We start from the raw sequence: 27,385 nt of genomic DNA on the forward strand, positions 1-27,385 counted from the left end.
AGAATAGCAGAAGGAAATAGCCTTTGAGATCCAGGAGGCAAATGAATGTTTGGAAACTGGTTGTCCTAGCCTGGATTCCATGAAGAAAGTAAACAGTTGATCTGTTTTTCTGATGTCCTTCGTTTTATCCAAGCAAAACCTTAAAGGAGAACCTCACCCACAAATTAAAAAAAAAACATTTACTTCATCACGGTTCAGCATTTCCTACATTTTAACACCACTTTGGGGCTATTTACACTTTTAAATATTTTTATACGCAACTTCTGAGTCTGCTCACATGGGGTCTGGCATCTTGAAGTAATTCTGACAGTTTAGTCTGCCTCTAGGTATACCACAATGCACTGGTCTGTAAAAAGTTACATCATGCAGGCCTCTTTCTTCCTAAAACTCCTGTCACTGCACTGATTTTACATGCATACACTGCTGTCTTTCAGTCAGTCAGTTTTAAGTAACATTTCATGCCGTTCAATGACAACTTAAAAACACAAACAGTGCAAATGCCACAGAACAGACTTTCAAAGTGCTTTTTACTGCTGCTTCTTTTTAGAATGGCTAAACTGCAGTTTTATTTTGTGAAGCCTGAATTGTACTACTTTGACTCATCTCCCATCCCCCTTCACACCTAACTTCCCTAGCTGTCAAAGTGCTAAGGGTAATTTGAGTGTTACCTGCTGTGATTGACAGCTCACAACAGGAGACTTGACTCCTGTACTGTTTCCTTGTTCTAGCTTTTACTTTCTGCATGGGTAGGGGAAGGACCAGGGAGCTGTGAAATCACAGCATGGGTGAGTTTTTAGGACAGACATGGTGATGTCAGTTTGGGGAGGGAATTGGTCAGAAAACTACTTGTATTCAGTGTCCTTGATGACATTAATGAATTGTAGACTTTTCCTGGGCGGGATAAAAGTTTTTTGAAAGTGAAACCACCACAGTACAGTAAGGTACTTTTCTAGTGGAGAGAGAAAAAGAGTCAGTTTAGAATATTTTAAATGCTGTGCTGTTTATTCATAGCAGGGACAATAAATATGGAGAGGAAGGACAGAGAAGTTGAGCATTCCACAACAGAATCCCGTTGTTGTCCTTTAAATGTTTGTGAATATCCAAAGAGTGTGGTATTCTTTCTCCTTAGATTGATTGGTTGACAGTGTAAATTTGCTGACCGCTTTTGGTAAGAAGGACAGACTGACCCTGAGGCTTACCCTATCTTTGTGGAAGAAGGGAAGAATGGCCATCAGAGCCTGTAGATCTGAAACTCTGCAGGATGAAGTCAATGCCAAGAGTAGCACTGTTTTCCAATTGCAGAGTAGCTGATGCAGCTGGCTAAAAAGAAGGTAAGGCTGCTTTTCCACAACAAAGTTAAGGTCTCGAGGAGGAAAAATAGTTTTTTTTGTGAGGTATTAATGTGTAAAACTTCCCTTATGAAAAGTTTACTCTCTGTCTTGGACATAAGAGGAGGTTCCAAAGGTAGACGAGGTTAATGGAAGATAAGCGAGTCTTAATGGAAGAGTAAGTCAATCTTGAGTATAAAAGGTCACACGAGTATTGTAGGACTATAGGGGTGTCCGTTGAAAGGGGTTGGAGTTTGTGTTTAAATCACCAGATGGAAAGAAAATTCCATTGGGCTGTGTAAGACTTTGGTGTTAATTTTTCAGAAGAGGTTGTACATGTATTTTACAAGAAGCCAGCAAAAGTACAGTTTTGTACCTACCATAAATGTAGATGTTCGAGGATCCACATTGCTGCAGTCCTAACTATTGGGGTAGTCCGCTGTCCAGTCGGCCCGAATACCAAAGTATATGGCTGACGTCGGTCACGGCGCATTAGACTGACGTCAGTACGTCAGGGTACTAATGCGCATGACCGACGTCATATCCTCAGTCTTTTCTTGCCCCAGATGTCAGAAGACCCTAAAAAGACAAGGCCAAAACCAAAACACACCAAACATACCTGCACCAAAAACATATACAATATATACAAAGGTACCAGAATATAATCTCACCTACACAACCACCCCTAAACACAGATGGGAAGGAGGGAGGGTAAATTGGACTGCAGCAATGTGGATCCTCGAACATCTACATTTATGGTAGGTACAAAACTGTACTATGTTCTTCATTCCACATTGCTGCAGTCCTAACTATTGGGTAGAATCCCAAAGCAGAGGTAAGGGAGGCTGGCAAATCATAAGGAAGCAGGAGCTGATAACATGCCTTGCAAAATAGCAGTGGCAAAACCAGCCCTAGACTTAGAGTAGAGAGGAAGGTGGTAATGCTTAGAGAAAGTATGCACTGAACTCCAAGTAGCTGCCTCCAAAATATCCTTAGTTGCCACCCCTTAGAAATGCTGTTGAAGTGGCAGTAGCCCTAGTGGAATGAGGCCTAATCCCAGCTGGAATCTCTTTGCCATGATGGGAATAACAAAATGCAATGCAAAACCCAATCCACCTAGAAATAGTTTGTTTTGACACAGGCTTGCCCTGAACTCAAAGCAAAAGAAACAAACAACTGCTGAGACTTTCTAAAATCCTTAGTCCTGCTTAAATAATAACGCAATTGCCTGTGTACATCTAAAGTGTGCAAAATCTTTTCCCTTTATTTTGGGGATCTGCATAGAAAGTAGGCAAATGAATAGTTTGGTTTAAAGCCACACTAGAAACCACCTTAGGCATAAAGGAAGGATTAGTGCGTAATGATACCCTATCCTTATGAAAAATCAAAAAGGCTCAACCGCCATAAGGGCCTGTAACTCAGAAACCCTTCTTGCAGAAGTAATGGCCAACAAAAAAGCAGTCTTCCATGACAAGTATTTCAGGTCAGCAGTAGCTGCAGGCTCAAAAGGTTGTAGAGTAAGTTTCTCCAACACAAAATTGAGATCCCAAGCAGGAGTAGGAGCTCTACGTGGGGTCTTATATTCTTTGCCCCCCTAAGAAATTGCTTGAATAAAGGATGTGAAAACAATGGTGGGTCACAATCATAGTGAGCTGAAATTGCTGCAGCATGAATCTTAATGGAAGAGAAAGACAAACCTTTGTCCAATAACTCAGTAAGATATTGAAGAGCCACACTCAAATTAGGCTCCGAAATCTCCAAATTCTGTGCTGCAGTCCAAAATAAAAATCTCTTCCATTTTTCTGCATACACTTTCCTTGTACTAGGTCTTCTGGCTTCCAAAATCACATTTAAAACTTGTTGAAGAAGTTGAGACCTGCTGTATTTCAAAGCAGAATATGCCAGGCTGTTAGATGAAGAGTTTGAAGCTTGACATTGAGCAGATGACCGTCCCTCTGAGACAATAGGTGTGGAATCAAGGGTAAAGGCCATGGAGGCTTCCTTACCAGACTCCTCAGTAATGGGTACCAGTGCTGCCGAGGCCAATCTGGAGCTATTAAAATCATCCTTGGCTTGTCTTGTCTGACCTTTAGAAGCACCTTTGGGAGAAGAGGCAGAGGTGGAAAAGCATACACATGAAGATTTTTCCAACTGAAAGAAAGAGCATCCACTTTCCAAGCTGTGTGATGAAATCCCTTCGTGCAAAACTTTGGCAGCTGGTGGTTTAGTGGAGAAGCGAACAGATCTATGTCTGGAGTTCCCCATGACACTGTCAATTTTGAAATACATGAAGATCCAGTTTCCACTCGTGGGGATCCATGATTTGTCTGCTTAACACATCTGCTAAGGAGTTCTGTGCTCCGGCAGAAACCTTGCCTGAAGAGTTAGTTGCAAGCTGAGCGCAGTCTCCCATAAAATCATTGCTTGCCTGCACAATGGGTAAGAATGTGTCCCCCTTGTTTGTTGATGTACCACATGACAGTTGTGTTGTCTGTTAGAATCAACACCTGCCCTGGAAGAAGTAACTCCTTGAAAGCCATTAATGCAAACTGGACTGCTAACATCTCTTTCATGTTGATATGTAGATGCTGTAGTCTGGCAGGCCACTTGTCTTGTATCCACTTTCCATCTAGATGAGCTCCCCAAGCAATGTCTGAGGCATCTGTCGTTAGAATCTGACTTGCCTCTGGCCGGGTCACAGAGAGTCCCTTGTTTAGGTGACATTCCTGAGCCCACCACAAAAATTCCTTTTGAATGCAAGGTATTATTTGAATGACAGTGTCCAAATCCTGGCAGTGCTGTGTCCATAGATTTTTGAGATACCATTGTAGCTTCCTCATATGCAGTTTGGCATTGGGAAGCACCAGAATACAAGATGCCATGAACCCTAAGGCTTGAAGGACTGTCCTTGCAGTCAGCCCGGACTGAAGAGATAATTGATGGAAGTAACTGGAAAGATTCTTTTGTTTGTCCGGGGTTAGAAAGGCCATCTGGGCTGCTGTATTCAGTCTCACACCCAGAAAGCACATGTCTTGAGAGGGTACTAGACTGGACTTTATTTCGTTCACAGAATACCCTAGGCATCTTAGCACTGCTATGACATATTCCAAATGCTAGCCAAGCAAAAAAGGCACACCTGTCCCTTGAAGTTGGTCTATCACAAACAGCCAGCGATAGTAGAAATGAGAGTAGACCAAACACCACGAATATTTGCAGAAGCTTTTATTCTTTAAAACCCAGGAAAAGTAAGCGCTTTCGCGTGCCACCAAAATGCACGCTTCATCAGACAAGTATAAAACAATGCTAGGTCATTCCTTTTTATATCTTGAGTAGTAACTCTTAATGAGCCAATTAAATAATCAATTCATTAAAATAAATCAGATGATTCATCAATTAATTCATTCGCTTCTTTGATTCACCGCTATTTAAAGCTATACATATGTATTTGCCTAAGATAGCAAAACTGCATTAAAACAGTAGAACATTACATAAATAAACTCACTGAGGTAGATTTTCAGATCATAAATTAAAAAATACATATTCTTAGAAGACCATATCATTTAAAACACTCCATTGTTTAGAACATTGAGGTAACCCGTTCTATTCATATATTGAAACACCATACTCACTGTGTGTATACCCATAATTAAAAACACAATATTCATTCTTGCAGTATAATTCATTAATCGCCTTCATTTAAAAAATAATATATACATTGGCGACTATGTTGGCTTAACTAACAGCTTCATGTATCGTGGTCTACTGATCATAATAATGATCGTTGTTGTAAATGTAAGGAAATCAGATTCATAATGCAATCACCACGAGCTAGTCAAGACACTTAAAAATATATATGTCTATATATAGAGCGTCTGTGCTTGGTGCTTTTTACTAAAAACAATCTATTACTTTATGAGCATTGCAAAATCTAAATGATCAAAATGTTTTTTAAGAATATATTATCTAAATACTAACTAATATAACCATAACTGTGTGTAGAACTACGACAAAATAATGTTTGTAGATTAATATCTATTCCATATATATGTGTTAGATAACGCACAATAGAAGTACAAATATTATGAATATATGAAAATATACATGTATATAAATAAATGTATGAGAAATAAATATGATATTATTATTATATATAACAGAAAATATCTTGAGTGTAGAAGATTATTTAAAACAAGTGAAAATGCAAAACATGAATGTGTTGCAAATATATAGACGCCAGAAGTGCCAGTAATTTTGTGGCTGGTCCAATGATAAAAAATATGTATAGAGTATTTAATTGTATATTTAAATTTGAAAAACTGTATATGAGACCAGATGAAAAACTATACCATAAAAACTATATATGAAAAACAAGCCCATTTGATAGGGCAAAGGATGACATTATTTCAAAAGTCTCATATATCATGTTATACTGAAAAAATCATATCATATAAAAAATAATAAATTCTTCATATTATAACAAAGTAATATATATTAAATAAAGAAACATTTCATAAAAAACATCTCTAGGACATATTTTGTATATGAGTTTAAAGACAAAAATCATAATGAGATAGACCTTACAAATAAAATGATATGCTGGAATACGGAGGGGTTCATCCCTTCCCAATATATATTCCCTAGAATGAAAATAATAATCATTTCAGTATTACTTAGAGGACATATAGTAGAGGGGATGGTATTAACATCCTAATGATACTTCTCTTTTAATCAAGAATTCAATTTGGGACACTGTGGGGTATATCTATTTAATGATATTTCCTATTTTTTAAGTGTGATCTAATACTAACATAGCTATTGAGACCAGGGTACTTGTGTGCTCTAATTCTAAATATCCACTCAAGCTCTAGATGTTCCAAGTCATTGAAGTTGTCACCTTTTCTTATATTGAGCACCCTTTTCTGTAATACTTTGAAAACAAAAGTGTGATCTGGATATTCAGAAATATGTTTAAAAAGTGCATTCTTGCTATCTTTCTTCTTTATGGCATACAGATGTTCTTGTATCCTGTCCCTTAGCCTCCTAGTTGTCATGCCCACATAAAATGCAGGGCATGACCCACAAGTAGCTAAACAAATAATATTAGTATCTTCACAATTTGCTGAGCATTTAATGACAACTTCCTGTGTTAGCTCAGGATGTAAAAAAATCGTATATTTCGATATCCATTTACAAGAGGTGCAACCTCCACATGGGATAGTACCCCTAGTGTCCCTTTTTATAATTGTATCATTGAGCCTTTCATGACATAAAATTCTTTTTAAGTTTGGCATATTTTTATTTGTAAAGGTAGCTCTATTACCTATCAGACTTTTTATTTCATCATCAGTAGTTAGTATTGACCAGTTATTACTGATGATATCAGTGATATAGTGGTTATCACTAGTATAACTGATGATACATCTTATTTGTTTATAGTCTTGGGTTTCCTCTTGTCTATTGCCAGCAAAGTACTGGTGCATGGCCCTCGGTTTATAGCACTCATTATTAACAAATTTTTGTTTTATGTACAATATGTCATCCTGCTTATATCCTCTATCTAAAAGAAGGGATTCAAGTTTATCAAAATGAGTAATACGTTCACTACTATCTTGGCATATTCTGTTGACTCTAGTAAATTGCCCTTTGATTATATTTGAGAAAATAAATCTCGGATGCGTACTGTCATATGCTAATAGTGTGTTCTTCCAACACTCTTTTCTATAAAGAGAAGTAACTAGCCTTCCTGTATTTATCTTTTTGATGTTTAGATCAAGGAAGTTAATACTTGAATACGAGTGTTCAATGGAGAATCTAAGAAAATCTGTGGATTTTTCCAGATCTTTAATAAAGGCTACAAGCTCCTCAGGTGTTCCATCCCAAATGAGCAGTATATCGTCCACAAATCTAAAATACGCCACTACTTTGTGATATGCTGTGTGTGTAAATAAACATGTTGTCTCCCATTTATATACCACCAAATTGGCATATGAGTTGGCGCAGGGGGTGCCCATGGCTACCCCCCACTGTTGTAAATAATAGGAGTTGTTAAACATCATGGCGTTTTTCGTGAGTACTAGCTCTAATAAAGCATTAAGTAAAATTTGTTCACTGTTATTATAGATCTTCGAGACATTTAATATGTGTCTTATTGCCTCTAGGCCAAATGCATTAGGTATTGCCGTGAAAAGACTCTTAACATCTAATGTAACTAATAAATGTTTCTCTGAGATATCTTCCTGTATGTTACTGAGGTGTTCAATCAGCTGATATGAGTCTTTTAAAATAGTATCAATACTATTGACTATAGGTTTTAACTTTCTTTCAATAAATATAGACATATTTTCTGTTACCCACTGGTGTCCTACCACTATTGGACGTAGGGGTGGTGGTGTGATACCCTTATGCATCTTGGGTAACCCCTTGATGTAGGGTATCAGTGGGTGTTCAATAAGTAGAAACAAATAAAAGTCATAACTGATTTGCCTAGTTACCATCATATCATACAGTTCATGATGTACTTCATATATTAGCCTGTCAATTGTTTTCCTATCTATCTATTCCAAATGCTGTAGAAGGTCTTCCTTTTCTTGAGCCAGAATCAGGCAGTCGTCCAAGTAAGGATAGATTTGAATTCCTTTTAGCCTGAAGTAAGCTATCACTGGAGCCAGAACCTTTGTGAATACTCTGGGCGCAGTAGATAAGCCAAAGGGCAATGCAGAGAACTGATAATGAGAATTTCCAGCTCGAAAACGCAGATACTTTCTGCAACTTAGTCTTATAGGCACATGAAGGTAAGCTTCCTTGAGATCTAAAGTTACCATCCAGTGATCTTTGCCCAGTAGAGGTAAAAGCTGTTGTAACGTCAACATTTTGAACTTTGGAATGTCCAGATAAGTGTTGAGGATAGATAAATCCAAAATTGGTCTCCACGTGTTCCCCTTCTTTGGTACTAGGAACAGGCGAGAATAAAATCCTAGGCCCCTGTCTGGCACAGGAACTGACTGAATGGCTCCTATTTGGAGTAACAGAGAAATTTGCTTGCGAGCCTCTGTTCTTTGTAGAGGAGGAATGTCTGGCATGCCTTTGAAAGGAGGCAAGGTATGGAAATAAAACCTGTAACCGTGGTGAATGATATCCAGAACCCATTTGTCTTAGGTAATTAAATCCCAATTTTCTTTGAAAAGAGACAGTCTTCCTCCTAGAGGTGCCGCCAGGCGAGAAGGTACTGGCAGCTGAAAAGGCAGGTCATTGGGTCTGCTTACGAAAGGACTGACCCCTGCCCTCACCAGAAGTCTGAGCAGGTGAACTCCCTGTCCTAGGCCTAAAAGAACCTTGAGCTCTGCCCCTACCACGTCTAGACCTACCCCTAGACTGGGAATCATAAGCAGGATAAGTCCACCCCTTAGTAGGCCAATTTCTACTAAACTTGGAGGCTGCACCTGCAAAAATCCTTAACAGTTTGCATAGACTTAGCCTTGTCCTCCATTTTCTTTAAAACTGCTTCCACAGGCGAACCAAACAACACATCAGACTGTAAAGGAGCATCCAAAATCCTTGTCTTAACATGCTCAGCTAAGTTCTGATCTCTCAACCAGGCGTGCCTACGAAGAACAGAACCAGTGGCAGCCACCCTGGAGGAGGCCTGCACAGCATCAAAACCACATTGCAAGGAATGTTTACCCACTTGTTCAGACACATGAACTAAATCCTGCAACTCTTTACACTCAATACCTTCCGCCAGAGCATCCACCTTAGATTTCAACTGTGAAAGAAGATAATTCTGATATTTTAACATGTGAAACTGACAATTCAACGCCTCATGGCTAAAGTGGAAGAAGTATACACTTTCTTTCCCCATCTATCCAAAGCCCTTGCCTCTTTATCAGGAGGGACAGGATTTTTAACAACTGAGGCCTTCACACCTTTAGGCCCCTGAGAGACAGTTTCGGGTCTGCCCTAGGACTCTTAAAAGATACTTATGAGCTTCAGGCACCCTATAATACCTATCCGGTTTAACTGGGGCAGGAGGCAAAGAATCAGGATTCAGGGAAGCCTCTGCAAAACATCTTCCACCACATTCAAAACAGGAGGTATAGCTAAAGGCCTATGCTGGGGTAAAACAAGAATTCCCTAAGCCTTTTCCTGGAATCAGAGAAATCTTGACCTTCCCATTTAAAATGCTCCCTCATGGAATGCAGAGTCTCCGAAAATGAAAAATCCTCAGGAGGAGAAGCTGAAGGAGTAGAATCATCCACATCAGAATCAGAATAAGGAGGGTACTCCTGCAAGTCTTCAGTCAAGACTCAGAAGCCTCGAGCATTGCTCAAAACTCTCAAACTCAGGTTCCACCCTAGGCCTCTTATCAGGAGGGGGCATAGAACCCCTTATCATAGTAATCAAATCCTCTGCCATTTTAAGCATATGTTTCTTAGGCAAAGACCCTGAAGCACTAGGAGAAACCCCCACTGAAGCAAAACTTGGCCTGCCCCTCAAAGAAGCCTTGGAAACAGAAGGGAGGCTCTAACCACCTTAGGAAGAGAGGGAAGAACAGCCACCTGAGAAGCCCCTCAGCCTGGCCTACTTCCTGAGAGGATACATCATGTAACAGTAAAGTCTCTCCCTGAGACTCCAAAGAAACACCTGGCAAAACCTCCGGCTCCACTGAGCCCTCTAAAGAACCGACGTCTGGGACTGTCGGTTCTTCCACTCTAGGCTTTGCTGCTTTGTCCTTGCGCTTTTTAGCGAAGCGGCCGGAGCATCCGGCGGCATTTTATAATTACAACGCTTCCCAAACACTAACCTGGCACAGTCTAACCTTCTCTTAATAGTGCGTTTGTTAAATCTAGCACAAGAGCGGCATCCAACAACGCCGTGCTCAGGCCCTAAACAAGGTATACTCAAAGTATGGTAATCCCTATGAGGTATCTGTTTCCCACAAGAAATACAGTTATTCACTTTTCTGACATCCGGTTAAATACTGAGGCAAGAAATAACCAAAATATTCCCCAACGGGTACTTAGCCAACTTTGATTCGGTCTGAAACTCTGGCTTCAGAAACTTTCAGAACGCCAACCTGCACTCGCAAAATTGCTTCTGCATCGGACCATGCGGCAAAAAAGACTGAGGATATGACGTCGGTCATGCGCATTAGTACCCTGACGTACTGACGTCAGTCTAATGCGCCGTGACCGACGTCAGCCATATACTTTGGTATTCGGGCCGACTGGACAGCGGACTACCCCAATAGTTAGGACTGCAGCAATGTGGAATGAAGAACATCATATGTCTGGTGGGGATTAAAATCCTATCATCCAAAGGGTCAAAGTGGGGTGAAGGAGCAGCCATTTCTGTTGGGGATTAGATCTGGATTTGGAGGAAATCTCCAGAATTTTCCCTGTGATGGGTGAAAGAGAGGAGGCCAGTGTTGTCTTGACCAGAATGGTGCCAAAAGTAGACATTTTGGGTACTCCTCCTGGACCTTGAGAAGAAGCCTGGGCAGTAGAATAGAGGTAGACAAGCATAAAGGAACATCCTTGTTCAAGAGAATGAAAAGGCATCTGTCCTCCTAGCTAGAACTGTCTGAATTCTTGTGCAGAAAAAAGGGGAGAATATGTTTTTTGGGACAGACAAAGAAGTCCACCTGAGGGGACCCTGCATCTCAAGAGTGATGGTCCTGAAAACCTTTATATCCAATGACCATTTGTGAGGATCTTCCAAGTCTATGCTTAGAAAATTAGCCAATACATTCTGTTGGGAGAGGATGTACATGGCCGACAGATATAGATTCATTTGAGAGGCTGTGTGCCAAGCCTCCACTGCTAGTCTGCATACAAGATATGATCTTGTGCCTCCCTGTTTATGTACCACAGCACAGAAGGGCTGCCTGTGCACACCAGAAGAGTGCCTGGTTTCCAAAGGTGGGAGAAGGTCTGTAGGGCTTGAAGTGCTCTCCTTTCTTTTAAGCTGATGGATCCCTATGCTATATGGACTTTGTGGTCACTTGTCCAAGCCCCCCCACACCTTGTCCAAGTTATCTATAAACAGAATTTGGTTGTATGGGGCTGGAGTGAAGGGAAGTCCTGGACTGAGTGTAAAACTGGTGTGGTCTCAACACCATCACCCCTCAGTGATGACTGCTCCAACAAAGGAATTTACTCTTGATACACGGAAGAAGGGGGATGTTGGCACTGAGGGGTGATGGTGTTGAGACCATACTGATTTCAGGTACCAGTGAATTTTCCTCATGTGTAATCTAGCGAGGGGGTAACACAAGGTGCTAGCAGCCAAGAGTTTCAAGGTTCTCAGAGCTTGTCTGTTGAACAATGATCTTGAGTGGACAGGAGAAGAAACTAGTCAGCTAGAGCGGTAACCTTCTCTAGAGGAATGGAGACATACATTGTAAACGTGCCTAGATGGCATCCCAGGAATGCGAGTTGTTGGGAAGGAGTGAGTTGTGATTTTTTTGAAATTTATAACGAACCCCAAGCAGAGTCAAGAGTTGTACTGTGTAGTGAAGAGAGTGTGACAGAAAGACACTTTTGGGGCCAGACACTTGGTGAACACCCTTGTAGCTATAGGCAGACCAAAGGGCAAAGCAGTAAATTGAAAAAAATGATGACCCAGTAAAAAACCTGAGAAATTTTCTGGAAATGGGGTGGATGGGAATGTGAAGGTAAGAAACTTATAAGTCTAAAGATACCAGTAGTAGACTTGTCTGTAGTTAGTGTTTCCCAGACAGGAAAGGAAAAAAAAAGTCTCTTTGAAAGTGAAGTGGAAGGGTGGGGATTTGAGGGGGAATTTGGAACATCACAGATATTCAAGGGAGAAGAAGGGGAAGGAGAGTTTGCAGGGACAGCATTTTGGAGGAGGGTACTCTCAGAAAAGTGTTTAACCTGGAGAGGTCCAGGATGAAACAATCTTATGAAACCCCCCTCCTGCATAAGATGTGGGAACTGGTTCTATGTTTCCCTTATACAGTAAGATTTGGATGATAGGCTATATGTGATGTAACTGGTCGACAGGAGGTAGAGAGAGACCCCCTGGAGTTGGTCTGTTCTCCCAGGACATTGAGTATAACCCTCTTTTTACAGACTTGTCTGTAGTTACTGTTTCCCAGACAGGAAAGGAAAAAAAAAAGTCTCTCTGAAAGTGAAGTGGAAGGGTGGGGATTTGACGGGGAATGTGGAACATAGTCACAGTGACCCGTTACTGAAATCAGGCTTCTTAGAATTAGTGGACCTAGTGTTTTCTCTGGAAATCTTCTCTTAGGAGCTTTCCTACGTCTATGAAGAGTTTGTGGATCTTTCTTGCTGAAGAACGTGGATTTAGATGGGTAATTTCTGTGGTACGTGGAAACAATAGACTTAAAAAAATGATATGGCAGCAATCTTTCATAGTTTTGCCCTGTTCCTGCAAAGTCATGAACAGACTAAGAGTGAACACTCTGAAGAACTAACATTTTTGTTTTGCTGGGTGCTGCCTGCGCTGTGTGACAATACTCACTATTGCAGGGTCTAGGAATTTTTCCCTTTCCCTGCAAAAAATAAATAAAATAAAACAAGCAAGCAAGCTGTTTTGTTTGCTCTTTGGGGCATTTAGTTTCATGATATAATTACACACATACATGCATGCGCACACACAAGGCAGTGTGGGGGGGGGGGTAAGGGTTACTTTTCATTTCACCAGCCAGTGTGTGATTTTAGAATTAGTATATTTAAAGCTACAGGGGTGGGGGGGTGCAAGGGAAGCTTGCCTCTGCAAAAACACATTCAAGTATTTGTATACTTAAGAGGTTTGAAATCTCAATGTATGGTATCTTGATGATTCAAAAAATTAATAAAGACAGCTGCAGTAACAGACATACATACATAAGCAGCACCTCAAAATTCAATTTTTAGTTTCAGGGCCACTTGACATGTGCATTTACAGTATTTTACATACATGGAGTAGCCAATCTGACAAAATCCATTTCATGTGTACCAAAGATAAATGGTGTGAGAAAACTACATACCTGGCAACTTGTAGATTTTTTGTTTCTCAACACTCTTGAAGCATCATCAAATAAATGCCTATAGAACACCACAGCTACTAAAATTCCTCCAGGTTTACTGTATTTTACTTTTGTATTAAGTGAAAAGTACAAGTTCACACACACACACACACAAACAAGGAACTGAAACAACTAAAATATCCTCGCCCACTTAAAGCAATCCACCTAAACCCAAACCTATAGCTATGCTAACAAAAATACTACTTTTTTTTATAATGAAAAAAGTCAAAATGATACACAGGCTGCATTTAAAATAAATAAATAAATAAATAAATAGAGTGCACACATGTACAGCCTATACAAAATCAATATTACTTACTTGAATTAAACCTTAATACAGTAAACTCTCAGTTAACCAGCATCCATGGTAGATACCAGAAAAAAAAGAAGTTATGTCTTACCATAACGTTCCATCTGTGTTGTTCATCTTTTTTCATTCATCACTGATGGGTTCCCAGAGTCGGCCTTTTTACCAAGCTCGCGCCAGCCAAAAAACTCTCGAGCCAAGTATCTACCCAGAATGCCCCTCTCCCTATTACCTCAGATCAAGTTTGCTAAAGAAAAGGAAGTAAAGCCAAGGCCACATCTGCGCAACTACCCTAGAGCACTACTTACACCCAAAGCATCCGCCAGGAGCCTTTGGAGGGGGAAGGAGGGTGGGAAGTGATGAATGAAAGGAGATGAACACCACAGATGGAATGTTAGGGTAAGACACAAGTTCTTTATCTGATGTTGTTAATCTCCTTTCCATTCATCACTGATGGGACAGAATCCCAAGCTTGGACCTTGAGGTCCATGGGTGGCCCTTATGGAAGAACATTCCCAAGTACCACTGAGCCGAAGGCAGTTCTCCTCTGGAGACCAGGTCCAATTTGTAATGATTGACAAAGGTATGAGGCTTAGCCCAAGTAGCTGCTGCACAGATGTCATCCATGGAAGCCCTGGAATGGAAAGCTACAGATGTTGCTATAGACCTAGTGGAGTGAGCTTTAACTTTTGACATAGGTTCATTACTGAGGGAATAGATAAAATGTATGCAGTCCCTTAACCATTTTGATAAAGTAACCTTGGAAACAGCCTCTCACATTTGGGGCCCAGAACAGGAGATGAAAAGCTATTCAGATTAACAGATAGGTTTGGTCCTGTCTAGATAAAATCTCAATTGTCTACGTATGTCTAAAGAGTGAAGGCAGTACTCTCCTCTATTGGCAAAATTCAGAAAGAACAGTGGTAGGTCAATGGTCTGGTTTATGGAGAATTCAGAAACAACTTTGGGGAGAAGGGATGGAGTCATCCGAAGTGATACTCCGTCTTTATGAAAGGCCAGATAGGGCCTCTTGACACACAATGCCTGCAGCTCAGAGACTCTTCTGGCAGACGTGATGGCTACCAAGAACAAGGATTTCCAAGACAAAAACTTTAGGTCACACTTCGCAGCAGGTTCAAAAGGTTTCCGAGTCAAAGACTGAAGGACTAGAGCGAGGTTCCATGGTTCCACGGGCTGTCTTACAGGAGGCCTGATATGAGAAGTCCCCTTAAGGAAAGCTTTGCAAATGCAGAGAGAGATGAGAGGGGTGCCATCTATACCATTATGGAAATTGCTGCTAGATGTACTCGTACGGTAGAAGCAGAGGTTCCATTATCAAAAAACCTTGCCAAGTATTGAAGCACTGCAGTAACTGGAACCGAATACAGGTCTAGCATGTTATCCTTGGACCAGATGGAGAATCTTTTCCATTTATCCTAGTATAGTCTTCTGGTGGATGGTTTATGAGAGGCCAGAATGAAGTCTCGAACAGGCGAGAAGAAATTAGCTTGCCTGGCTACTAGTGGAAGTGGAGAAACCAAGCTGTCCGCTTGAGACTGGACAGATTTGGGCGACAACCCTTGGGGGCGAGTAATCAGATCTAGTAGAGGGTCCAGAATCCACGGCGGGTATACTAGGTGAAGCCGAAGGAAGGGGAACCAAACTTGTCGAGGCCAGAATGGGGCTATGAGGATCAACTTGCATCTCAACTGAAGAGCTTTCTTTAGAAATTGTGGGATCAGAGGGATGGGAGGATAAGCGTAAAGGGGACAATCGTGAATCAGAGTGTCCCTCGGTGACTCCCCTTCTGGGGGAAGCAGGGCGAAATAGCTGCTGCACTTGGGGTTTGATGGAGAGGTGAAAAGATCGCAGCAGGGCTGGCCCCAGTGGCTGAAGATTGCTGACGCCACCTCGGGGCTGAGGGACCACTCGTGAGCCATGAGGATGCATCTGCTCAGCTTGTCTGCAATCATGTTGGAGCTCCCCTGGATATGAACTGCTATTAGAAAGAGGTTAGAAGGGATCACCCACTGCCAAATTCTCATGGTATCTTGATATAGGGGATAGGACTTGGTTCCTCCTTGCTTGTTGATATACCAGACCACTGACATATTGTCTGACTGAATTGCAATTGTCCCGAATAGAAGGCCTTCAACGCTAACAGCACAGCTCAGTTACAGAACATTGATATGCAGGTGGACCATGTGCCTTGGAAGTCTTTCCCTGGAAATGGCCCCTCCACCTGATCAGGGACGCTCCGTGGTCACAATGGTTGTGGGTTGAGGAGTGGCCTCATCCACCAAAGCAGGTCTTGTTTGCAGGAGTTGGTTATTCAAATCTGGTAACTGAGAGGGTGATAGTTTGGGAACCATTGACACAGGAGGAGCCACTGCAGAATCCGCATGTGTAGCTTTGCTAGAGGCACTATTGGGATTGACGCTGCCATAGAACCTAGGGCCTGAAGAACTTCCCTTGCAGAAACTGTTGTCTGTGAGAGTATCACCCGGAGATGAAGCCTCAATCGATGTAGTCTGAATTGGGAGTGATGCCAGACAGGACTGAGTATTGAACACTGCTCCAATGAACTCATTTGTTGTGTAGGGACAAGGTTTGATTTCTCCCAATGTATCGTTATTACCAACAATTTTACCAGAGAGACTATAATGTAGTGCTGTTACCAGAAAATGCTTGGTGGGGGCGGTAAGGAACCAGTCGTTCAGATATGGGAACACCCAGAATCCTCTCTCAACTGAGCTGTTACGGAATTGTTACCCCCTCTGCCTCTGGGAGTATCACCACCAAGTGCGGCAAGGAAGGGACCCTGAGATTTCTTATGCGACATCTTTCCACTCCTTTGATTCCTGGAGAAGGTACAGTGAGGGTTGGAAAAAGTACAGTTTTGTACCTAACATAAATGTAGATGTTCGAGTGTTCACACTGCTGCAGTCATCACACTTCGGTTATCCTGCCGTTAGGCGGTCCCGCAGTCGGCCAGAGTTCCAAAGTCTTGGTCCGGCGTCGGTTGCTGTCGCTTCTTCCCTGACGTCAGTGCGCCAGGGGTATATAGTATGCATCGGACGCCATTTTCTTCAGTTTTTCTTGCCCCAGATGTCAGGTGCACCCAAGTAGGTAGGCAATAGATATTGCTAATAAAAAATATACATATACATATAAATCAAAAAAAAAAAAAAAAAAAAAAAAAACTTTATTTTTTATATTATCTGGTTAACTTGATATGATGTCATGTCATCTTTTATGCCAATGTATTTCTTTATCTGATTATATTAATTGTTTTTACTTGCTATCTTTCTTATGTAACCATTTATGCCTTTTTGTAAAAGTGTACAACTGATGGAGCTTTTCTCCCCGGGCCTCTACTGAAAACGGACATATATCCAGTTGGACTAGCCCGGTCAACAAATGTAAAATAAAAAATAATAAAATAAAAAATATAAAATAAAAACAACACCTTCAGTTACCAGCAAATACACCCCAAAGGTTGTATAGGACAACCAGCAAATACACCCCAAAGGTTGTATAGGACAGAAAGGTATAGATAAGTCCAGCTGGTTCAGAGGGGATGGAGGGAGGGTAACCTGGACTGCAGCAGTGTGAACACTCGAACATCTACATTTATGGTAGGTACAAAACTGTACTATGTTCATCGTGTTACACTGCTGCAGTCATCACACTTGGGTAGAATCCCAAAGCTAAGGTTGGGTGGCTGGTCTATAAAGAATTAGGATTGGCTATGAGGCCCTGCAGAACTGCAGTGGCAAATCCTGCTCTGGATTTAGAGTAGAGTAAAGAGGCAGGTGTTAATGCTTGGTAAAAGTGTGCACTGAACTCCAAGTTGCAGCCTGCAAAATTTCCTTGGTAGGTACTCCTCTGAGAAAGGCTGTTGAAGTGGCTGTTGCCCTGGTGGAATGTGGCCTAATGTTATTTGAGACTGATTTTCCATGCTGTGTGTAGCAGTATCGAATACATTGTCCTATCCATTTGGATATAGGCTGTTTTGAGATATGCTGCAGGATCACAGGGCAAGGCTATGCTACAAACAGTTGTTCAGTTTTCCTGAAAGCTTTTGTTTTGTCCAAGTAGATGCGTAACTGCCTGTGTATGTCCAAAGAATGCAGAAGTCTCTCCCCTTTATTCTGGGGGTTTGGATAAAAGTTGGCAAATGGATGGTTTGGTTAAGAGCCACACTAGATACCACCTTTGGCATAAAGGTAGGGTTTGTCCTTAAAGATACCCTGTCCTGATGAAAAATTATAAAAGGTTCCACTGCCATTAATGCTTGTAGCTCTGAGACTCTTCGTGCTGAAGTTACTGCCAGGAGCAGAGCTGTTTTCCATGATAAAAATTTTAGATCAGCTGTATTGGCTGGCTCAAAAGGTGGTAGGGTCAGTTTTTCCAAAACGAAACTGAGGTCCCAAGTTGGTGTTTGTGCTCTCTGGGGCGGTCTTATGTTTTTAGCCCCTCTGAGGTACTGCTTTAGTAAGGGATGAGAGAATAAAGGAGGATCTGTGTTGTAATGTGCTGAAATGGCAGAGGCATGCATCTTAATTGATGAAAAGGATAGGCCTCTGTCCAGAATCTCAAAATCTGAGGAATGTTTGGAACAAGAGGGTCAAGGCTTTGAGCTTGGTTCCAGGCGCAGAATCTCTTCCATTTTTCTGAGTAAGCTTTCCTGGTGCTAGGCCTCCTGGCCTCCAAAATGACATCCCTAACAGCTTTAGAGAGAGAGGTGTTGCCTGTTTGACTAAAAGTACCTGCCATGCAGCCAGGTTTAGGGTTTTGAGCTGACCGTGCAGGATCTGATTGTTTTTGTCGAGTCAGAAGATGTGGAATTTGGGGCAAAATCCATGGTGGGCCCTGAGCCAAGTTCCTTAAGATAGGGTACCAGTGCTGGCGTGGCCAGTCTGGAGCAATCAGGATCATCTGTGGTTTTTCTTGTCTGGCTTTTAGGACTACCTTTGAAAGGAGAGGCAGTGGTGGGAAGGCATACACTTTTAGGTTTTTCCAGCTGAACTGAAGAGCATCCACTTTCCATGCTCGTTTGTGATAGTCCTTATGCAGAATTTCTGTAGTTAGCAATTCAGTGGGGAGGCAAAAAGATCTATGTCTGGGCATCTTCATTTTTTGTGTTATCATGCTGAAGATTTGTGGATTCAATTTCCATTCGTGAGGGTCCATGATATTTCTGCTTAGGTCGTCTGCCAGAGTATTTTTCTTTCCTGGCAGGAATTGTGCTTGCAGGTGAACTTGGTACGTTAGAGCTGTGTTCCACAAGGTCATGGCTTGCCTGCATAGGGGATAAGAATGAGTGCTCCCTTGCGTGTTTATGTACCACATTACTGTGGTGTTGTCTGTCTTTAGTAATAGCTGTCCTGGATGTAGAAGGTCCTTGAAAGCTGTTGGGGCATTTTGAACAGCCAACATCACTTTTTGATTGATGTGACGATGCATCTGGTCTGTGGTTCACTTGCCCTGAATGCATTTTCCTGCCATGTGTGCTCCCCAGGCGTAATCCGAAGCATCTGTTGTTAGAGTTTGCCTGGCTGTGGGTTGGGCGAAAGGCTGACCCTTGTTTAGGTGACATGCCTGTGCCCACCATCGAAACTCCTGTTGTAGGCAAGGAATCACTGATATTACTGCTTCTAAACTGTGAGTGTCGAGTCCGAACACTTTTTAGGTACCATTGTAATTTCCTCATATGCAGTCTGGCATATGGTATTAATAGTATGCAGGATGCCATGAATCCCAGGGTCTGCAGAATTTTTCTTGCAGGGAGATGGGACTTTTTTGCTAGTAATTGAAAATATTGAGTTAGTTGAACTTGTTTGTCTGGCGTGAGGTAAGTCATCTGGGCCGTTGTATTTAAGCTGGCACCCAGGAATGTAATCTTTTGTGAGGGTACTAGTTTTGACTTCTTTTCGTTTATTGTGTGCCCTAGAGAAATTAGCAACTTTTTTACAAACGCCAGATGTTGTAGAAGAATGTCCTTTGTCTCTGCTTGAATGAGGCAGTCGTCCAGTTATGGATATATTTGAATTCCTTTTTGTCTGCAAAATGCAATTACTGGTGCCAGGCACTTTTGTGAAGATCTTGGGCGCAGTAGATAAGCCAAAGGGCAGTGCAGAGAATTGGTAGTGCACTGTACCAGCTTTGAATCTGAGGTATCTTCTGCAATTTTGTCTGATAGGGACATGCAGGAATGCCTCTTTTGAGGTCCAGAGTAACAAGCCAAGCCTTCTTGCCCAGCATGGGTAGAAGCTGCTGTAATGTCAACATTTTGAATTTCGGAATATCCAAATAAGTATTCAGAATTGAAAGGTCTAGTATGGGCCTCCATGCTTTGTCCTTTCTGGGTACCAGGAAGAGTCTTGAGTAAAATCCTTGTCCTTGTTCCTGTTGTGGTACTTTTTGAATAGCTCTCATGTCCATGAGGGCTGAAATTTGTTTTTGTGCCTCTGCCCATTGATGTTGCGGCAGGTCTGGCATTCCTTTTAGCTTTGGTAAAGTATGAAAGTGGAATCTGTAACCTTGAGACACAATATTCAGAACCCATTTGTCTTGGGTGATTGTTTGCCAGTTTTGAGAGAAAAGTGCTAGTTTCCCCCTAAGGGGGCTTCCAAAAGGGTCGTGCTTGGCATACGAAGAGGAACGTCATTGTGAGACTGTTTCCTGTAAGACTGAGACTTGTCCTCACCTCCCTTTGGGGTTGAGGTGCCCCACTGTTGTTGTCTGTTTGAGCCTTGGGGTTGAGATCTGCCTCTTGGGCGTCTGTATCTGCCTCTCTGTGGCCTGTCTGACACTGGAAAGGACCAATTCTTTGTTGGCCAATTTCTACTAAACCAAGGTGGCTGTACCTGTAAGAAATCCTTGACTGTTTGCATAGATTTAGCTTTATCCTCCATTTTCTTTAACACCTCTTCTTCCTTAACACCAAACAAGGTATCATGCTGTAAAGGGGCATCCAATAATTTTGCCTTAACATGATCAGGTAAACTCTGTTCTTTTAACCAAGCATGTCTTCGAATAACAAAACATGTAACTGCAGCTCTACAAGAGGCCTCTAAAGAATCAAAACCATACTGCAGAGTATGTTTTCCCACCTGTTCAACTGCATGCAATAAATCCTGCATTTCTTTACAATCAGGAGCTTCTGAGCTTGCAAGAATTTTCTGTTTGAACCGAGCCATTAAATATTGTTGGTACTTAAGCATGTGAAACTGGCAATTTAAAGCTCTTACTGCTAAAGTTGCAGACGTGTATACTTTCTTCCCCGCTCTATCCAAAGCTCTGGAATCTCTGTCAGAGGGTACTGGATTTTTCGCAATGGAAGCCTTAACCCCTTTTGGACCCTGGGAAATAGTTTCTGGATCAGCAGAAGGGTTTTTGTAAAGAAACTTGTGAGAGTCAGGGACTCTATAATACCTATCTGGCTTGGCTGGAGCAGGGGGTAAAGAGTCAGGAGATAAGCTGGATTCAGAGAACACATCATCCACATCATCTAGCACAGGCGGAATAGCCAGGGGCCTGTGCTGAGGCAATAAGAGGAAATCCCTGAGCCTTTTCTTGGATTCAGAGTAATCCTGACTTTCCCAATGGAAATGTTCCCTCATGGCATGTAAAGTTTCCCCAAAAGAATAATCCTCAGGAGGGGAGGCTGAAGCGATAGATTCTTCAGCATCAGAGTCCTCATAGGGGGGTAGAGTATCCCTGGTCTGAAGAGGAATCAGAGGAAATGGAAACCTGATCAGAGGAGTCATAGTCTGTATCCTGCCTAGGCCTTTTCTCAGGAGGGGGATGGGAACCCCTGAGAGATGAGGTCTTCGGCCATTCTAAGCATCTATTTCTTAGGCATGGAGGACTGTCCAGGAGAATGCTGTACTTGTTTCTTTGTCTTTAATGGTACCTTTGTCTTGGCTGTTGATTTTATGGTAAGTTGTGAAGGTCTGAAAACACCCTCAGAAGCCGATGCCTGCTCAGCTGCTCCGGACCCATCTGAGGGATAAGTTGTGAAGGTCTGAAAACACCCTCAGAAGCCGATGCCTGCTCAGCTGCTCCGGACCCATCTGAGGGATTAGTTTCCGTAGGCCCAATACCTTGAGTTTCCAGAGGCCTAGATGTCTCCACGTGGGAGTCAGAAGTGGCCTGTGGCTCTCAGGTAGCGGGTGTCAGGGGCTGCGAAAGCGCCTCACGAGCACCGGCGAACCGGCGACTGGCCTAAAAGAGTTTCGTCGTCGGTTTTGGACCTTGGATGCCTGTCTTTATCCTTGTCTTTGCGTTTTTTCGGTATTGAGGTCGTTGGCTGATCCGACAGCATGGTATAATTGAACCATCGGCCAAAGTAGTGTAAAGCAAAATCAAAACGTCTTTTTATAGTGCGTTTGTTAAATCTAGCACAAAACCAACAGCTAGTGATGTCGTGAGCAGGCCCTAGGCATGGAATACAGTAGGAGTGGAAGTCCTTATGAGGCATTTGCTTCCCACAAGAAATACAATTATTAACTTTTTCTGACATCGGTCTGAGGCAAGAAAAAGGTTTCCCCAACGGGGTAGCTTTATTGAAGACTTCGGATCTGAAATTCGACTTCGAAAATCTCAGGAGTCGGCCGACCGGCACTTGCAAACTGCTTCTGCTTCGGGCACCGCGCGGCAAGAAAGACTGAAGAAAATGGCGTTGGATGCATACTATATACTCCGGACGCACTGACGTCAGGGAAGAAGCGACAGTAACCAACGCCGGACCAAGACTTTGGAACTCTGGCCGACTGCGGGACCGCCTGACGGCAGGATAACCCAAATGTGATGACTACAGCAGTGTAACACGAACATCCATAGGCCTACAGCAGACAGGGTCTTTCCATCTTGCTCGCACCTGGCTTGCTTGTCCTTCACTCTGGAGCCAAAAAGGGATGAAGCTTCGATGGGAGCATTCAGAAAGGGAGACTTGAAGGGGTCCGCGAGGTCACAAATGTACATCCAGGCATGACGCCTTCTAACAATGCCCGAACCCGCTGCTCTAGCCACCCCTTCGGTTGCATGGGACAGCAACCTCATGGACGAGTTGGATATTGATTCCAGGGTTGCAAGCTGCGAGGCCACTTTGTCCCTGACCTTGTCAGACAACTGTCCTGTGAGCGTCCCAAAGAGTTTGGAGATAAAGCCCCTCTGGAACCTCGTAAAATGTGCCAAGTAATTCAGGGACCGTATGGCAAAGGTCCCTGATGCAAAAGCACACTTCCCAAGTCTGTCCACTGCCCGGGACTCCCTGTTGGGCGGGTGGACAGCGGGACTTTCCTCAGCAAAGTCTTTTTTCGTGGCCGCCACCACCATAGCATCAACTGGTAACACCTTGGACCAATGCGGGTTCGCCTCAGGAGGGGAAAGAATTCTGTCTGGTCTCTGAGGGATCACCTCAATGGAATCAGGGTTCTTCCAAGAGCGCTGCATGACGAGCTCATCGGCAGGCGGGGTCACCCAAGAGGTAGAAGGCCGGGTGCGGAAAGCCTGCAGGAACACAGACTCCTCAGACAAAGGGTTGGAGGGCTTCCAGTCACCTCTCTGCTTTAACATTTCCTGGATGTCTCCAAAGGAGACATCAGGAGGAGACTGTGGGGACTCTTCATCATCATCGTAATCCATGTCTTCTGTTAAGGACTCCTTGGGTGAGTCCATGTGCTTCCTCTTGCACATCTTCTTTCGAGGGGGCTCCTCAGTGGGGGTCTCTGAGGAGGACTTGGAAGAGCAGGTACCCTGAACAGGGGTGTCCTTCGGCTTCTCTGCCCGGTGCCCTGGGGGTTGCTCTGTGCCAGCTGTAGCTCAGGGGGTGAAAACTGGGGTTCCGACATCGGAGTGCTGCCAGAAGCAAGAGCCCTCTCCATCTCACACCCTGCTCCAAACTAGCCTCCACGGATGGAGCCTCAAGCAGGATCGGCGTGGATGTGGCTATCAGCACAAAGGATGGAACCAAGGAGAAAGGTGGCTCCATACCCTGAGCCAACATGCCCATCCCCCAATCCCCAGATTGAGGAAGGACCGGTTCAGCGGGAACCGGAGACCAAAGAGACAAACTCGGAGCCAGCGTGAGATGCACCGTAGGCGCAGAGGTGATGGGTTCCAAGAAAGATGTCGGAGCCAAAGGCTTCGGAACAGAGATGGTCAAAGGAGTACTGTAAGATGGAGTCCGTACATAAGGCAACCCAAGTCCCGCAGGTTGATGGGTCTTAGAAAGTGAGGGAATCCCCCTGGTTAACAACAGCTGGTCTACAAGATGCACCACGTGTTGAGAAAGGCTCCTAGTGGATCTAGTGGATAGTCCGGACAGGGCGTCAGGACGTTCGATGAAGGGGCTATACGCTTGGCCCAGAAATGGATCTACGGAAGGGAAGTATCGGGTCCGTGGTGCAAGGTCTGCCGGTACTGAAGTCTCTAGTTTCGAGATGGGAAGTAAAGGGGTCAAATCCAGTGAGGTCTGTACAACGCTCAGTGCCAAAGTGGCATTCGGAGAGAATGGTCGGTTCCAAAATGGAAACTGACGTAGTCGGTGTGCCCTGAGCTGAAGTGGCCACAGGTGCCGAAGTCGAAATAGACGTAGTAAGGTCTATGATCACTGCCGGAGGCAGGACCGGTGCCGAAACGGCCACCGGTATCAATGGTTTTGAGATGGTCGGAGCCGAGGGGCATGATTTACGCTCCGAAAGATAACTTTGGGACCTTTGATTTCTCAGGCTTGCTCTGATCACCCGATGGTGAAGAAGGGACAGAGTGGGATCTCTTTTTGTCCTTAGAAGGAGGGGTTGAGACCTCCATCGCAAAAATGGCCTCTGAGAAGGGAGACTTCAGCAACCCTTTCAGAATGAGTTTAATTTTTGCACTCATTAAGAGTGCGTTGAATGAAACTCTGACAAATGTCACATGGAGCTTGCACTGAAAGGTGGGACACTCCCAAACAGTACGGACAGTTACCATGAAAATCACTGTTAGGTAACTTGCCCTTACATGAAGTACAATGCTTAAAACTTTAAGTATCCTTCTTATCCAACATCTTGATAGAGGAAAAAAAAAACACAGGCAAACTGTATAATCCAACTGTAATCAAAGTCAACTCCATTCAAAAATTTCACAAATATAACAATACACTGGGATGATAGAGAAAAAAAAGAAAACACCTGAATAAAAAGACAGCTAATAGGTTAAACAATACCAACTATGGTAATGAAGAAGTACCAACAAGGGTAAAGGAGTAAGGCCATACCAACAATGGTACTTGAAAGTGTACCAACGGTAACTTCGGGTAGAGAGGAAAAGCCAAGGTCAGACAAAAGAAGACACTAGAAAGAGTAATCGCTTAATAAAATATGAAGATATCCAAAATTTTTCACACAAATATCAAAAAAGTTTCACTTAGCTGAGAGCTCAGCGGAAACGCGGCTTTATGGCTATGTGGCAAACGAGATTCTGGGTTAACAGGGAGAAGGGCATTCTGGGTAGAGACTTAGCTCAAGAGTTTTTTGGCTGGCGCGAGCTTGGTAAAAAGGCCGACTCGGTTCAGAGGGCTCGGAACTGAAACCATCAGTGATGAATGGAAAGAAGATTAACAACATCAGATCTGTAGTTTCTGCTTGCATGAGAGTTACTACTATTACTACTAGAAATAGGCCTGACTAATACTGTACCCTATACTGTTTGTTTGGTTTGACTTGTTCTTAGGTTGGGAAAAGAGAACTTATTCCTATCTTCTTTTTTGAAACTCTAGAACTCTAAAAACATAAGGTATGTTTCTGCAGGGGCGGGGGCGGGGGTGGGGGTGGGGGTGGGGGGCTGCAACACACGAAAATTGATGAAAATTATATGGTATTTCTTTCATATTTTTTTCTGGTTGCTTTAATTGATGAAAATTATATGGTATTTCTTTCATATTTTTTTCTGGTTGCTTTAGTTCCAGTTAACAGAGTTTACTTTTAAGTGATTTTTTTTTAAATAAAGAATAAAAAGCAAAAGAAAAAAGAACAAAACCTGCCTATCAAAAAACTGCATTACTGGCAAAACACACCTGATTATTAGAATTTTTAGTAAGTTTTAATGAGAGGTATAAAGCTAATAAATCCTAGTGTAAATCTCACTAAATTACCAAAATAAATCGGATGTCACTATAAAAATAAGCATTACAAATTACATCAGAAGCTGTAGTAGAAAACTGCTCACAAGTGACTCCATTCATGAAAATATGCCCAACAACCTAAACCCCCTATGGAATAAAAATACAACTACTATAACTCAATGAAGTTAAAGGGAAAAACTAGCATAAAAAACACAGGATATGTAGGGTGTCTGTAAACAACAAATACGTTTTGTTGTGGGATTGGGGAACTTGGAACACGACTATAACACACAACTCCGCCTCAAACAACAGTTCAAAACATTTCACACTAACACCAAACATCACGTAATCTAATTCTGAAGAAATGCATCATGAGAACAAATAAACAGGAAAATCAAGCAACTAAATGAAAGACGGAGTGTGCTAGTCTAGTATTTACATGGTTAGGAAAAACAGTACTGCCATACGTGGCAGACGAAGTGCAAGACTGCAGCCTATACTCTGGGGGGGAGTTGGGGGGTTGCTGATGGGCAGATGGACATTGCTATGAACTGAAAAGCAAGACATCTGCCTATACTCCAGGGGCAGTTGGAAATGAAATGTAAAATACTACTGCCTACACTCCAGAGGGTGCACTTGGACACTGCTACGACAAAATGAACTGCAAGACTGTTGCCTACACTCTGGGGATGCAGCTGGACACTGCTGCGAAAAGAAAACTCAGGACTGCTACCTACATTCCAGGGTCAATTGGAAGGTACTGCAAAATGAAATGCAAGACTGCTGCCTACACTCGGGGATGGGTAGTTGGAAACTGCTGGAAAAATAGGATTTTGATCAAACAATGTGTAATGGGGATAATTAATTTGTTATCTTGAGCAGTGTTCTACTCAAAAGAAAAATTACTGTACTATGAAAGCAATAAAATGTTGCCATATCTAGTTTTGTTTTACAAACAGGGTAAATGAATAGACTACAGCAACAGTAACAGAAAAACATAATGGAATGACCATCTCCTTTGAGGTGCAAGACATACGAGGCAGTCTTACATGGTTATCTTGGTGGTGTGCATTTCTTGAGAGGTTTTCTGCATCTTTTATGGGAAGATTCACACAACTACGTGTGATGGCCCATTACAAGAAAGCAGTCACCTGCACACAAGGGGACTAAAGTACAATAAAGTTGGCAATATAATGGGGGGAGGACAAAAAAAAGACTATCCCATTTTTCTCTGCTGCAAATTCCTCACAGAATAACTTTATTACCTCACATAAAATTTACTGCTTAAAGTTCTAACCTATTAATTTGCAATGCCTAAATAAAATGGTGCAGACTAAATGTTAGAATTTCAGAAAATGTTTTGTTATTTGGAAAAAAGACAACCTACCAGTTTCTAACATTTTCATACAACACTACAATATCCATACACACACCACAAAATACGGATTTTTTTCCTTTTGGTTAATGTAGTGGAAAAGTACAGTACACAAACCTTATCTCCAATTCTGCACAAATACTCTGCTTTTGCCATCATAGCATCTCGAATTTCACTTTCTCCCAGGTTCTTTTCGGCATCCTCTAGGACATCA

The 27,385-nt window shown here is 42.6% G+C and overlaps 1 protein-coding gene across 1 annotated transcript in view; it reads right to left on the reverse strand.

The window, feature by feature from the left end:
• Positions 1-27,385, reverse strand: part of PSMD6 (proteasome 26S subunit, non-ATPase 6) — a 629,161-nt gene that overhangs the window by 571,442 nt on the left and 30,334 nt on the right. The window contains exon 2 of the mRNA XM_044077992.1: positions 27,289-27,385. This exon is cut by the window's right edge and continues 109 nt beyond it. Coding sequence (XP_043933927.1) covers positions 27,289-27,385 — 97 coding nt within the window. The remainder of the gene's footprint in view (positions 1-27,288) is intronic.

The sequence above is a fragment of the Protopterus annectens genome, chromosome 7.part0, assembly GCF_019279795.1.
Source record: "Protopterus annectens isolate FY-2018-M chromosome 7.part0, PAN1.0, whole genome shotgun sequence".
NCBI lineage: Eukaryota > Metazoa > Chordata > Ceratodontiformes > Protopteridae > Protopterus > Protopterus annectens.